Genomic DNA, 15,329 nt, shown 5'->3' on the forward strand with positions numbered 1-15,329 from the left:
GCCGGAGATGAGCCGTCCTTTCAAGGTATTTTCTAATGGCACGGACCGGGCATAATCTCAAATCCTCAGCATTCCCCGTCCTAGGGATAGCTGGCAGAGAGAATCCTTCAAATTTTGGATCCTAGACAGCTGGGTTCTGGGTTTTCGCCACAAAAGAAGGAACGAACTTGAAAGATATCTCTTTCCACCCCCTCGAATGAGAGACGTCATAAGACAGCCCATGGATCTCCCCTACTCTTTTTGCGGAAGCCAAGGCTAGCAAAAAGACTGTCTTGAGAGTGAGATCCCTGTCTACGATATCTTTCATTGGCTCGAAGGGGGGGCCACTTAACATCTTCAGGACCCTAGCTAAGTCCCACTGAGGCACCCTAACTGCTTGTGGGGGGCAGGACTGCTCAAAGCTCCTGACAAGCATCGAGATGTGCCTAGAGGAACCCAGGTCGATGCCCTTCAGGAGGAAGACTTGACCCAAGGCGGCCCGCACTCCTTTTATAGCTGGGATTGACATTCCTATTTTGTCCCTGAGATATACCAGAAAGTCCGCTATGTCTGGGACCGAGGCTTTGAGGTGTTTAATGCGCCTCGAAGCGCACCACTTCGTGAATGAGGCCCACTTAGCTTGGTAGACCGCTGCCGACGACCTTCTCAGGTATAGCGACATCCTCTTAGCCGTAGCTGATGAATACCCCTCCTTCTTCAGGAGTCGCTCGATAGTCTCCAGGCGTGAAGACGTAGAGACTGTGGGTTGTCGTGAAACCTGAGAAAATGCGGCTGTCGTAGAAGATCTGACCTGTCGGGGAGTGGCCACGGAGGTTGACTCGCCAGGTCTTTTAGGTCTGCGAACCACTCTCTCTCCGGCCACCAGGGCGCTACCAAAGTCATCCTTAAGTTCCGGGCAGTCCTTACTCTGTTGAGTACTTGCCTTATCAACGTGAAGGAGGGAAAAGCGTACACGTCTAGGTTGTCCCACCTGTGCTGAAAGGCATCCTCCAGGGCTGCCTTCGGGTCTGGGACAGGAGAACAATACACGGGAAGTTGCGCGTTCAGTTTGGTTGCAAAGAGGTCCATCACCGGGGAACCCCAACGTTGGATGATGAGTTTGGCTACTTCTGGGAGGAGGGACCATTCTGTCCCTACTATTTGACCCATCCTGCTGAGACCGTCGGCCAGCACGTTCTTTTTCCCGGGGATGAACCTTGCTAATAACACAACCTGGTTCGTTTCTGCCCAATCTAGGATCTCTAGGGCGAGATTGCACAATTCCCTTGATTTCAAACCTCCTTGTTTCTTTATGTACGCTACCACTGTGGCGTTGTCGCACATCAACGCCACAGTGTTTCCCCTTAGTAGATCGACGAAGTGTAGGCAAGCTTTCTGGACTGCCTTCAACTCTAGGACATTGATGTGTAGGTCCTTCTCCCCGTCCATTCAGGTTCCTCTCGCTGTCTCGTTGAGGAGATGGGCTCCCCATCCCTGGTTGGAGGCGTCTGTGAACAGAAGTAACTCGGGAGGGTCGTTCGCGAAGGGCATCCCCTTGAGCGAGTTCGATCGGCAATGCCACCATTCCAGGGAGGGTATTGTGTTTGGAAGGACTGGGATTAGTTCTTGTTGCAAGTCCAGTTGGCACCAGAGGTTTTTCAGGTTCCATTGGACGGCTCTGAGTCTGAGTCTCCCCTGGGGAACCAGTTTTTCCAACGACACCAGATGCCCTATTAGTCTTTGCCAGTCCTTCGCCCTCCTGGGTTGCCCCGACAGGAACGGACGAAGGATCTCCATCAGATTGCTTATTCTGTTCTCCGAAGGAAATGCTTTTCCCAGAAGGGTATTGTGGAGGATTAATTTTAATTTAATTTTTTTTGCCAAATCGAGACATTTTATTTGCTTTAGCTTTGTCATTAATGAGAGAGAGAGAGAGAGAGAGAGAGAGCGAGAGAGAGTGAGAGTGAGTGAGTGTGGGTGTTTATTTACTGAAGTTTGGTCAAACCGCAAGAGAGAGTAAGTGTTTATTTGCATAGTTTTGTGAGAGAGAGAGAGAGAGAGAGAGAGAGCGAGAGCGAGAGCGAGAGAGCGAGAGAGAGTGAGAGTGAGTGAGTGAGAGTGAGTGAGTGTGGGTGTTTATTTACTTAAGTTTGGTCAAACCGCAAGAGAGAGTAAGTGTTTATTTGCATAGTTTTGTGAGAGAGAGAGAGAGAGAGAGAGAGAGAGAGAGAGAGAGAGAGAGAGAGAGAGCGAGAGCGAGAGCGAGAGCGAGAGTGAGAGTGAGTGAGTGAGTGAGAGTGAGTGAGTGTGGGTGTTTATTTACTTAAGTTTGGTCAAACCGCAAGAGAGAGTAAGTGTTTATTTGCATAGTTTTGTGAGAGAGAGAGAGAGAGAGAGAGAGAGAGAGAGAGAGAGAGAGAGAAAGAAAGAAAGCTTTTGCTTTAGTTTTGTCAGAGAGAGAGAGAGAGAGAGAGAGAGAGAGAGAGAGAGAGAGAGAGAGAGAGAGAGAGAATTTCATTTGCTTTAGTTTGTTAGATCGCGCGTGCGCGAGAGCGTATGTGTGTATGTGCGTTTGTGCGTGCGTGTTTGTGTGTCCGCGGTGCGCGCTGAAGAAAAAGGGTAATTAGCGAATGATTGTTTGAAGTTGGAAAGATTGTTGGTATAATTGAGGTTGTTTGTTTACTTTTTTAGCTAGGATAGGGTGGTGATGAATGTCTTGGGCGAAAGCATTGGATAGCGAACGATAGTAGGAGTCGGCTGTGTATTTTTTTTGCTCTTCGAAAGCCGGCTGTGAAGCTTTTTTTTATATTCTGAGTAAGTACTGTTTTTATTTATTTTTGTTAGGCGCGTTCATGAGTGATAGAAAGTTTATTGTTTATCTTTGATTATGGTGCGATAGTTAAGTTAGTTAGGAGTGTTCATAAGTGTTTTTTTTATTTTGGCAGGCCGCGATTCCTCCTTTGGAGAGACCGAATTTTGAAATTGGATTATTGTTGATGACCTGGCCTGTATACGATTTTTTTGGACTGTTTTATTGGATTGCTGAACTGTTGATGACCTGGCCTGTATACGATTTTTTTTGGACTTTTATTGGATTGCTGAACTGTTGATGACCTAGGCCTGTGAATTGAGATTGCTGATAATAATGATGTTTATGATGATGATTATGATTAGAACGACCACCCCAATCACTGAGACAGTTATGGCAAATGGCCACCGAGTGGATTGTTGACCACAAAGCTGTGGTAGTGGGCTGCAAAAGACAGTTGGCAGTGTGTGGACGACTGTTCCATAAAATATATATACGTACATATTTTGGTGTTGGTGGTGTGAGGTTAATGTTAAGTTTTGATAGGTTTTTTTTTGTTTATTTGAATGGTGTTTATTGTATATTTAGTGTTAAGTTTTGGATGCAGTTGATTCTAGTTTTAAGTGTAAGTTTTTGAGAATATAGTTTTAAGGTTATGTTTTGTTTGTTTTTCCCTTCGTGCAATAGTCCAGTTTGAAGTAGAGTCAGGGGAAAGTTTGTATTGTGGGATATTGAGAAAGTAAGAGTGATTAAGGGTGTGGGGGGTTGTTTTTGTTTACATCCCGCTACAGTATCTAGAGTCATCCCCAAATAGGTCATTCTGGTGGAGGGGGATAGGTTCGATTTTTCCGGGTTGATCATGATACCCAGATCCTTGCAAAACTGGAGAAGCTTCGTCCCTTGCTCCTTCAAGACTTCCTTCGAGGAGGAAAGAAGCAACCAGTCGTCCAGGTACCGGATGAGGCGAATGCCTCGTTCGTGAGCCCGCACTGAGACTGTCGTGAAGACTCTCGTGAATACCTGGGGAGCTGTTGACAATCCAAAGCAAAGGGTCTTGAATTGCAGGATCTGGGTACCCCATTTCACCCGGAGAAACTTTCGACTCGAGAGGTGGACCGGAATTTGGAAGTAAGCGTCCTTGATGTCTATGGTCATCATGTAATCTTTCTCCCTCAAGGACAGCAGGACTGACTTCGGAGTGTCCATTTTGAAGTCTGTCTTCCTTATGAACTTGTTGAGAGCCGACAGATCTATAACCGGCCTCCACCCCCCTGTCGCTTTTTCCACCAGGAACAGACGACTGTAGAAACCTGGACCTGGGTGTAGGATCTCCTCCATGGCGCCCTTCTCCAACATGGTGGACACTTCCTCTTGAAGGGCGGCCCTCTTCAACGGATCCTTGGGTACCAGCCACTCCGACCGGATGGCCGGAATTAGAGGGGGGGGTTCTGCTAAGAACGGTAACCTGTAGCCCTCCTTCAGTACGGACACTGTCCAGGGCTCTGATCCGTGAGCTTTCCATGCTTGCCAATATAGTCTGAGGCATCCCCCAACCTGAGGCATGGGCAGGAGTAGGGGGCCTCCCACTCTATCTCCTCCTGGAGAAGCGGCCTGAACGGCCTCTCCTGGAGGCAGAATAACCTGTCCTAAAGGAGGCTGAAGCTGCTGGGGCTCCTCTACGGGGGGGGGGGGGGGGCTGAGGCGCTGAGGCCCAGGAGGAAGAAGAAGCTTCTCTCTTCGTCAGGCTAGGAGAGGTCTGAGACGTCGCGGCACTGTCCGAGACAGACCTCTTGTAGGGAGGTCTCCTTACCGGCGTAGGCCTGGGCGCGTTTAATTCTTTCCTTTTAGACACCTTCTCCATGATCGCCTCCAAGTCCTTTAAGGGGAACAAGGAGTCACCCCACAAAGGAAGGCTCCTCATGGCCCTCGCCTCTCTGTCTGGGACCTTCCGGGACACCTTCGCCAGGATGGTGTCTCTCTTGCGAAGCACCCAATTCGCTGTCAGGGCGAGAGACTGGTAAGTGAGAAACTTAAGGGTCTTGCCTCCGGAGGTGATAAGCTCCCTCAGGAGGCTTTGCTGTTCCGGGTCTGTCGGGTCAAAAGTAGCTTGCACCCCTACTAAAGTGGAAGCCCACCAGTCTAGCCAAGAGGAGACATGTACTAGGTCCCTAGACATTTCCTCCATCATCGCAGCCTCCGATGGAGAAAAACAGACCGGGGCTGAAGAGGCTCTGTCCTCCGAGGCGCCCTGTCCCAGAATGTCGAGAGAAGGTTCCACTTTGCAGGCTCCCGGCCGTCGTCCTTCTGGCACATAGACCCTGCTCTGCGTTTTGAGCCCCTGGAGCAACTTAGAAGAGCTCTGAGTCTTGGGAGCTTCGGCATTACCTGCCACCACTCTATCCACGTGCTCCTGTCCCAGGACGAGATCCCGGGCCACAGGAAGAGCCAGGGAGGCTTTTGGTTGGACAGGAGCCTGCATCAACCGGATAAGGCTGGACCTCCAATAGTCCTCATCGGTAGCAGTCGGTTCTTCGATCTTGTGATGTCTCCTGATCAGACTAATTACTCTTCTGTAGGCCGAGTCCTCCGTCGGGGAACCCTCTCTACCGTCGGCCGAAGCCTCGGCTTGAGCCCGGGGAGCCGGGTCACCGGGCACTCCCACCGGGCGCCTTGGTCCTGGCACAACAGGCACTCCCTGCGGAGGTACTGGTCTTCCCCGGCGGAGATCTCCGCACCAGGAACGGGGGTTAGGACAGGCATCGCCGAACCGGCGAGGACTAGTGTCCGATCATGCTCTCTGGGGGACGAGGACGCGGATCCCGTGGGCTGACCCGAGGGCCGCACCAGCTGGGCTGGTTCGGCCAGGCTGCCCGTAAGGAAGCGCGGTTCCCCCCGCTGGGCAGGGTGAACCGGAGGCTTCGCGGTCTTACGCCTGCCTGCAGAGGCCTTCTCGCGTTTCTCCCTGCGAGGGTCATAACCATGTCTGGAGGATGGTCTCCTTGGCGAGAAATCCCTGGACCGCCGGTCCGGGGAACACTGTATCTCCGACTCACGGGGTACGAAAGCCCAATCACCATCGGGTGACCTACTCCTCCTGTGTTTCCTCCGTGGAGAACGGGAGCGCCTCCTGCTGTACCTGGAACGTGATCTTGAGCGGGAACGCCTGCTCCTGGACCGCTCCCTCCGACCCCGATGTTTCCTCCTGGCTTCTTCTCCCGACGAGAATGACTCCTCCGAAGAGCCCGACGTCACTGTACTTACCGTACGGCGGGCGGGAGCGGGGGCCGCGGGAGACTTCGCGACTCGTTGCGTACCCGAGGTAGAGGGTTGCAGGAAGGCTTCAGGAACTTCCGTGAGAGGGGTTGGAAACGAGGGTTGGCGCCCAACACTAGGGAACCAGGAATCCAGGCCCTCTTCCATCTGCATAGGGGACCTACCTGGTGTCTTAGGAAGCTTCCATCCGAAGGCATCACTCCCTGCGGAACCTAACTTACCCTGGTTGTCGCCGCCTGCCGAAGAACCTGAAACACAGGCCCACGAAGGGGGCGAAGACACAGAAACAACATTGCTACACCATAAGGGGCCATCGGAGGAAACGTGCCCCCCCAAGCACAAGGGCCGAGTCTCCAGAGCTCCCTGACACAGCACTACCAGGCTCCTCACTAGCCCGAGAAGGTCCCGCAACTCCCACTTCACACTCACCAGACACCTGGGGAAGAACGCCCGGTTCTTTCCCCACGATGGACTTACCTCGTCCCCTACTCTGGCTAGGGGAAGGAGAGACAAAAGCCCCGTCGGACCGTTCACTGGGCGACGGTAGCGGCGAAGAAACACTCGATTTCCTGGGTGAACGTTTCGACGATTTCTTTTTCTTCGTGCCGTAACGCACCCACTGAATATCACTCCAACCAACACACTCGAGGCATGTATCCGAAGACGAACAAACTTTGCCCCTACAGGAAGAGCAAAGGGAGTGAGGATCCACTTCAGGTTTGGAGAGGAACGCTCCACACGATTTTCCGGCTCTAGGCCCAGGACAACGGCGGATCTGCTCCATAACGCACAAACACAAGACACAGGAACGCAGGGAATCAAAGGAATACACTTGGGAAGCACAAGGAAGGGTAGTGAACACACAGGAACACAAGGGATAAGCACAAGTTACCACGCGGTAAACACGTGGGACACACAAAGGGTCGAGAGAGACGAGAGAGCGACGTGGTGACACGTCGCGACCAGAGAACTTACTGGCGCTCACGACCCAGGCGGACCTCGACCTAGCGCGAAAGCTACCCTAGGGGCACGTTCTCTTACGCCTGAGTTAGCCCTACATAGAAAACGGGTTTTAGGGTATACTACACAAAACTCTGGTCGGTAGAGAGGAGATTACAGGTAACTCCTAAGAAAGTAGTTCGAGGTAAGTATTCGTGTTGGAACAACTGAAATTTCGATGTTGAGGAGCCACTGTCTTCGACCAAATTACAATCATACTTCTTAGAAGATGTATGTATAAAGTCACTGGTTGAAGAGAGGGATGATGAAGAGTCAGAGGAGGAAGAAGAGTGTACAAGTTTCGTTCTCTTTTCAACCCTCACCTTTGGCTCTGCAAGCAGAGGTGTCAAGATCTGAGTCATCAATGACAACAATGTTTCCCAAAGGAGAGAAAAAACATGAGTTACTCCATTGGAAACCACAATACTGGGAGGGTAGAAACACTTACAGGGTAGTAGGAGTCCTTGACCCCAGACAAAAGGTTTAGGGTGAAGGTGCTGAGGAAGGGGGGCAAAGGAGTGACTGGATCAGGGGAGATGCCTGGGAAACACCCTTGGCACCGGGGCAACACTTCATTTTGTTCTCAAGGCCACCCTACGGTCAGAATAGGACACCACTGCAAACATCACAGGAATTATGGGAACACACTGACTATGACCTTCACCACTGACATTACCATGGGAGGTACTGGCACTAAGGAGACTTCCTCAAGACCTAAGGAGGCCCTATACAAACATACACTTAAAATTGCACAGGATACCACGACCTACAATCGGCACACAGTGATGACACTGAATATTCATGCCCCCAGTAAGAAACAGAAAGAGTGGCTCTACAGACAGTTCAACATAAACCAGATGTAAAGTCCATCCTCGCACATATAAATCTCCTGCTTCACACATAATGATTAACAGACAGCTTTCACTTCCAAGAAGGAAATGAAAAGCTTGATTAAGGGTGCAATAGTTTTTCTATGCTCTTTGCAGCATAAAAATAAGGTAATAGAGCTTTTAATGGGGGGGAGGGGGGCTCCTCACCCTCACTTCAACCTGTCTTTTAACTGCCTCTCAGTAATTTCAACAGCCGCCCTGTCTGTACTGAAAACATATACCCTGTTTTTATGACGATGGTGTTTGTATTTCACACGAGAACAGTTATCAATTCTTGGAAACAAAAAGTTGTTTTTTTCAACTTGCCCATTTCATTATTAACTTCTGGTAAACATCAAACAAAACTAACAAGCTCCAATAACAAAATTCCTTCATCTCAGTATACACTTACAAGAAAGCAACAGTAAAATTAGAGAACAACAGTATTTTAAACTAGAGAATATTCTATACAAAAAGAGTATGTATGTTATGTCATTTAAATTTTTTTAAAATGACAAATTCGTAGATAATTTGTATTTTTCCTAACTATACAAACCTTAGCTATTTAAAGTGGGTAATTACTTTCGCGTAGCTGAACGGACGAGCCATAAAATTTTAACGAGGGATTATTACCCCACCGCTATTTAGCGGGGGGTAGGTAGGGTAGCTAGCTACCCTCCCCCCTCACACACCTGTGTTGTAGCTCCACTTTTTCTTAGAGGTAGGACTTTATGAGGGACAGGGCTGGCGGGCAAGTTTGATTAAATAGCTAAGGTTTGTATAGTTAGGAAAAATACAAATTATCTACGAATTTGTCATTTGTTCTGTAACTGGAATACAAACCACGCTATTTAAAGTGGTGAACCCTTAGTAAGGGTGGAACAAGTGCCAGCCATACTGGCTTTTGGCTTTGCCCGGGGACTCATTATCCGAGTGTGTGAGCACTCAACAATAAAGAGCCCCTGTACCTCGCTCGCACCTTTCTGTGCAAGGGCTGCGGCTTACGTAAGAAGTGTGTGAAGGAATATGTGTGACTCGTCCTAGGAAGTTGACCTGAAGTTCTTTAGATGGAAACTTAGGGCTAGGACTCAACCAATACCACCTCGTCAGGGTATAGGGGAGCGACAATATTAACTTAATACTAGGAACACAAGGGAACATGGTTTACCTGCAGAGGTTTGAGATCAGCTGTGCAGAGAACTCAGGATGCTGCTTTCCCCAAGAGAGGGGAGGATGAAGAAAAGAATAAGGGCCAGGCATACCTTTTCATTCATGCAGACTAAAACCGGGTAACAATGCCCTCAACCCTCTGCTACTTGTCCATTAAGGAGCCTGAGGTTTAAACCAGCTGTTGTGCAGCCACCGCAGGGCCGATAGAGAACGTATCGAGCCTCCTGTGGGTCACGTCTTGCAGGTAGTGGGCTGTGAAGGTCGTTTGACGCTTCCACACCCCTGCTTGCAGAACCTGCGTCACTGAGAAGTTTTTCTTGAAGGCCAGGGAGGTAGCTACACCCCTGACATCATGAGCTCTAGGGCGACGTGACGGAGGAGGGTCAGGATTCAGGGACAGATGGATGGCCTTGCGAATCCATGCTGAGATGGTGTTCTTGGTAACCCTCCTCCTCGTTCTCCCAGTGATGACAAACAAAGCCCGCACTTGGGGACGAACTGCAGCTGTTCTCTTCAGGTATAGCCTCAGACTCCTTACTGGCCACAGTAGGAGATGGTCTGGGTCATCTGTTACGGAACGAAGACTTGAAATCCAGAAGGAGTCGAAGCAAGGGTCCGGCACTCCCGGATTCTGAGTCTTAGCAATAAACTCAGGGACGAAGCTGAACGTTACCTCCCCCCATCCCCTTGAATGGGCGATGTCATACGAGAGACCATGAAGTTCGCTGACAAGCTTGGCTGATGCCAAAGCTAGTAGGAACACCGTCTTCCAAGTCAGGTGGCGATCTGAAGCCTGGCGTAATGGTTCGTAGGGAGGTCTCTTAAGAGACCTGAGGACTTGAACCACATTCCATGGAGGAGGTCTCACTTCCGACTGAGGGCAGGTAATTTCATAACTACGTATGAGTAAGGAAAGTTCTAGCAAAGAAGAAATGTCCACTCCTTTGAGCCTGAAGGCAAGACTTAAGGCTGAGCGATAGCCTTTCACTGCCGAGACTGAAAGGCGCATTTCTTCTCGCAAATACACGAAGAACTCCGCTATTGCTGGAATAGTGGCATCGAGTGGAGAGATACCCCTTCCACGACACCAACCACAGAAAACTCTCCACTTCGCCTGGTAGACTCCTGCGGATGACTTTCGCAGGTGTCCAGACATCCTTTCCGCAACTTGTTGGGAAAATCCTCTCTCTGCGAGGAGATGCTGGATAGTCTCCAGGCGTGAAGCCGAAGCGAAGCTACGGCTTTGTGAAAGATGTTGGCGTGTGGTTGTTTTAGTAGCTCGTGTCGTGGAGGGAGTTCTCTCGGAGGCTCCGTAAGGAGTTGCAGAAGGTCCGGGAACCATTCCGCGTGATGCCACAGCGGAGCTATGAGAAGTCATCGAGAGGTTGACCGATAGTCTGAGCTTGTTGAGTACCCTCCTCATCAGACAGAAAGGGGGAAAGGCGTATACGTCGATGTTGTCCCACCGTTGTTGGAAAGCATCTTGCCAGAGAGCCTTGGGGTCCGGGACTGGGGAACAGTACAGCGGCAGTTTGAAATTCATCGCTGTCGCGAACAGATCCACATTTGGGGAACCCCACAAAGTCAGGACTTTGTTGGCTACTTGACGATCCAAAGACCACTCAGTACTCACTATCTGAGACGCTCTGCTCAGACTGTCGGCGAGCACATTCCTTTTGCCCGGAATGAAGCAAGCCAAAAGTGGAATCGAGTGGACTTCGGTCCATCTCAGTATCTCTACTGCAAGATGGGATAGCTGTTCTGAAAAGGTACCTCCCTGCTTGTTGATGTAAGCCACTACTGTGGTGTTGTCGCTCATCCCCACCATAGAGTGACCTGCCAGGTGCTGTTAGAACTGTTGAAGGGCCAGAAAAACGGCCTTCATTTCTAGTAGATTTATATGGAGGCACTTTTCTAATTCTGACCACAGGCCTGAGGTCCTGTGGTTCAGAACGTGGGCCCCCCAACCCTTTCTTTGAGGCGTCCGAAAACAGCATCAAATCCGGGGGGAGGACGAGAAGATCCACTCCCTTTCGCAGGTTCTCGTCTGCCACCCACCACTGAAGGTCCGTCTGTTCCGCGAGACCCATAGGGATCAAGAGTCCGGGAAATCGTGTCCTTGACTCCACCGGGACTTGAGTCGCCATTGCAGATATCTCATTGAGGCGACCGTTGGGAACTAGACGGACAAAGGATGAGAGATGGCCGAGGAGACGTAACCACGATAGGGCTGGGAGTTCGTCTCGTCTGAGGAAAGGACTTGCGACCTTCCTCAACCTTGCTATCCTGTCGTCTGATGGGAAGGCTCTGTGGAGATTGGTGTCCAATATCATGCCTAGATATACCAGTCTTTGGGAAGGAAGCAGAGAAGACTTCTCGAGATTTACCATGATCCCTAAATCTTGGCAAATTCCCAGAAGTTTGTCTCGGTGTCGAAGAAGGGTTGACTCCGAGTCTGCTAAGATCAGCCAGTCGTCCAGATAACGGAGGAGACGGATGCCGATCTTGTGTGCCCACGACGATATCAGGGTGAACACTCTGGTGAAAACCTGAGGTGCTGTGGAGAGACCGAAGCACAGCACATTGAACTGGTAGATCTTGTTGTCTAGTCTGAATCTTAAGTACTTCCTTGAAGACGGATGGATTGGGATCTGGAAGTACGCGTCCTTCAGATCCAGTGTGCACATGAAGTCTCGCGGTCTCACTGCGAGTCTGACCGTGTCTGCCGTATCCATGCTGAACGGGGTCTGCTTGACAAACCTGTTCAGAGCTGAGAGGTCGATGACTGGTCTCCAGCCTCCAGACGCCTTCTTTACAAGAAAGAGTCGACTGTAGAAGCCTGGGGACCCGTCGACGACCTCTTGGAGAGCGTCCTTCTTCAACATGGTCTTGATTTCTGCCCAAAGGGCTTGCCCTCTTGCCGATCCCATGGCAAGAGAGCTCAACGACACTGGATTCGCTGTCAGGGGAGGAAGAGATGTTATGAACGGGACGCGATATCCTTGGCTGATCACGGAGATCGTCCAGGAATCGGCCCCGAGTTGCTGCCACCTGTTCGCGCAACTTTGAAGGCATCCTAGCGTTTGCGGTCTCGGCCACTCCCCCTAGGATTCTTGCCTCCCCTGGAGGACTTCTTGCCTCTCCTGTCCTTGACGGGAAAGGGCTGTTTGGACACCGCTGCCTTTGCTGCTATTGCCGGTTTTGTCGTCTTTGCAGGGCGAGGTTGTTGGGGTGCTGGAGGCTTATGCTTTGATGTTAAAGCCCTCTAGAGGATGGAGTCCTGGTTGGACTTCCTCCACCTCTCAGCTGCCTTCTCTACATCTTTCGGCTCAAACAGGCTACTCCCCAAAAGGGAGGAATGTCTGAGCTTACTGACCTCAGTGTTGGGGACCTTCGAGTTGAATCTTTCAGACACCGTATCACGGCGTTTCAGGATAGTGTTAGCCCACAAGTTCGAGACTTGGTGGGCCAGAAACTCGATGGTACGAGTGCCTGAAAGAAGGAAGGTCTCCAAGGCCTTCCTGGTACTCTCCTTAGACAAGTCTTCGGATTGTATCAGGATGCCAAGAGATCCCAGCCAGATATCCCGCACACACTTCGCTACCTTCTCCTGGCAGAGTGTCTCCGAGGCCGAGAACGACACTGGCCAGTTGGAGAGTCTCTCGAGAGGGACTCCCCTAGAGAGCTCTTCCACCGAGTGGTGGAGGGGAAGAGTTAAACAGGACTCCTCGATGATTTCAAAGTACCTCCTTTAATGGACACGAGGAGGTGGGAGGAGTTTGTTTCCGGCGCTGGAACGGCTGGAGGAGGCTAGCTCGGAGAGCTGGCTCTCAACCTTATCTCTGGCACTCTTGACCCCCTGGGACCAGGGCAAAGCCGCGCTGGTTTTAGGGCGCTTTTGAGTACCAAAGACTCGGCCCAGAACCGTGTCCTTGCCCTCTCGAGGAGGAATCTCCGGATCCAAAAATCCATTAACCCTTTCACCCCCAAAGGACGTACTGGTCCGTTTCACAAAACCCATCCCTTTACCCCCATGCACGTACCGGTACGTCCTTGCAAAAAAATGCTATAAAAAAATTTTTTTTCATATTTCTTATAATTTTTTGAAAAAATTCAGGCATTTTCCAAGAGAATGAGACCACCCTGACCTCTCTCTGACAAAAATTAAGGCTGTTAGAGCAATTTAAAAAAAAATATACTGCAAAATGTGCTGGGAAAAAAATAACCCCCTGGGGGTTAAGGGTTGGAAATTTCCAAAGAGCCTGGGGGGTAAAAGGGTTAAGGTTCCTCATCAGAGCCAAAACTTGCCAAAAGGCATGCTCCAACTCCAGCGGCTCTCCCCCTGATGGACTAGCAGCAAGGTCTCCAGTCCCCAAAGGCTCTTCTTGGGGGGACTCGTGGACGTTCTCCGCGGGCTTAGCTGGTTCTGGTCTGATCCTCGACGAAGATTTTGGAACCGTCTTGGAGTCCTTCGACTCCCTCCTGGGAGGGATGCAGGATTCCAACAAAGATGGTGGGGGGCTCTTCTCCGCCTCCACCCGAGGAGACTTCTCGGCGCGAGGTGGGGTTTCTCCCATTGGTGCGATGGGAGAACGCCTCACCTCAAGAGAATCCCCCGAGGACGGAAAACCCTCGTCCACAGGGAATGGAGAGAAAGTCTGGGGAGGGGAAGGAGCCTTCCTCGACAGCTTCCGAGGAACTAGTTTCACCCTTGGAGAAGTAACCACATCGTCCACTCCTCTCTTCCTCTTCAGAGGGGCCGAGATAGCCGCTGATTTGAGGCCTAGTTCAGAGAAGGCGGGCTTGAAAGCCTGCGCAACCGCTCTGATCAAGGGCCCAAACCAGGGCAGCCGACTGACAGCAGCGCTGTCAGAGACACCCTCTGGAGGGAAGGGGATCGTAAGATCCCTTGGAGTGGAAACTACTACTGGGTCTGCCTGAAAAGAAGAAGCTGTAGAAGAGATCCTGGACCTGTCAGGAGATTTCCCTCCCTCCGTTGGGCGCGCTGTCCTGCGCTTACGGGGGGGTGGGGGGTGGGGACGCGATGAAGATGACCTGATTAATGGCTGTCAAAAAGGCGAGGGTGAAGGCGGACCCGTCCGATCACCACCCGAGCCAAAGTAAAAGTGGAGCTACAACACAGATGTGTGAGGGGGGAGGGTAGCTAGCTACCCTCCCTACCCCCCGCTAACTAGTGGTGGGGTAATAATCCCTCGTTAAACTTTTATGGCTCGTCCTTTCAGCTACATGAAAGTAATTACCCACTTTAAATAGCGTGGTTTGTATTCCAATTACAGAACAAATATAAAATCAGACCATAAAACATTAAAACCAATGCATACAGAGTATATACAGTAAAACAAAGTAACTGAACATATACCGCACTGCTCGGTATTTTGAAAAGAACGTTACAGTATTTGTACCATTTTAGGTATATTGTTAAATGGAGTATAACTCATATATTGTAAGCAACTAACAAGCTAGTTTACCTTCAATGGAAAAAAATTATTTGACACCAGGTTGGGCACTTGCGGAGCTAAAAGGGGTCCCAGTTCTGTACTCTTTGGCAATCGCTTGTGCGTAATAACGGAGGTCTTCCCATCTGGCCCATGAGTAACTTGAACCCAAGGGGGCAATGATTTGTAAGCCAAATGGACATCATCCAACCCCTGAAATAAAGGTAAAAAATTACAGTACAGCATATTTCCGTATCAAATACAGTATATGAGATATTTCTATACAGTATACCATATTCCTGTACTCCTCCTGGTCACTTGGACTTATAAATTTTGGTATTCATGATAGGATTTACATACATTTGAAAGCTCCACAATGTCATAAAAGCAAAATGCAAATGTTGTTTTTATTCCCATTACAATAATGCTGTGATGTTTCTTATTTCCTTGTAGTATACACTACTGGAATATATTCATGAAATAATACTGTTAACAATAATTTTGAAGCTGTTTTCATAAAGGGATATCATCTGTTGATCTGAAACAATGCTAGATATCCCTTTAACTTACTAAGATTATTCCTAATCATGTGAATCTCATGCATAGGAGTTAACATGAAGAGAGAACAGAGTCAAGTAATTTGATAGCAATTGGTAAACTTTTCGGAAGTATTAGATCAAACAAACTCCTCTCATTACCTATGATGATCATACAGTATCATTGGATTTTAACTTTACAGGTTTAGACATGATACTAGTTCTCTTCACTCTCTTC

At 49.8% G+C, this 15,329-nt stretch overlaps 1 protein-coding gene and 1 long non-coding RNA gene across 4 annotated transcripts in view; both read right to left on the minus strand.

The window, feature by feature from the left end:
- Window positions 1-15,329, minus strand: part of LOC137628757 (PR domain zinc finger protein 15-like) — a 97,201-nt gene that overhangs the window by 69,792 nt on the left and 12,080 nt on the right. For all 3 annotated transcript variants that reach the window (XM_068359947.1, XM_068359945.1, XM_068359946.1), the window contains exon 3: window positions 14,589-14,768. In XM_068359947.1, coding sequence (XP_068216048.1) covers window positions 14,589-14,768 — 180 coding nt within the window. The remainder of the gene's footprint in view (window positions 1-14,588; window positions 14,769-15,329) is intronic.
- On the minus strand, window positions 2,777-3,433 carry LOC137628759 (uncharacterized). Its single transcript, XR_011041390.1, has 2 exons — window positions 3,038-3,433; window positions 2,777-2,980 (listed from the first exon to the last, which is right to left on the minus strand). It is a non-coding gene; the product is annotated as an uncharacterized lncRNA (long non-coding RNA).

The sequence above is a fragment of the Palaemon carinicauda genome, chromosome 36, assembly GCF_036898095.1.
Source record: "Palaemon carinicauda isolate YSFRI2023 chromosome 36, ASM3689809v2, whole genome shotgun sequence".
Lineage (NCBI taxonomy): Eukaryota > Metazoa > Arthropoda > Malacostraca > Decapoda > Palaemonidae > Palaemon > Palaemon carinicauda.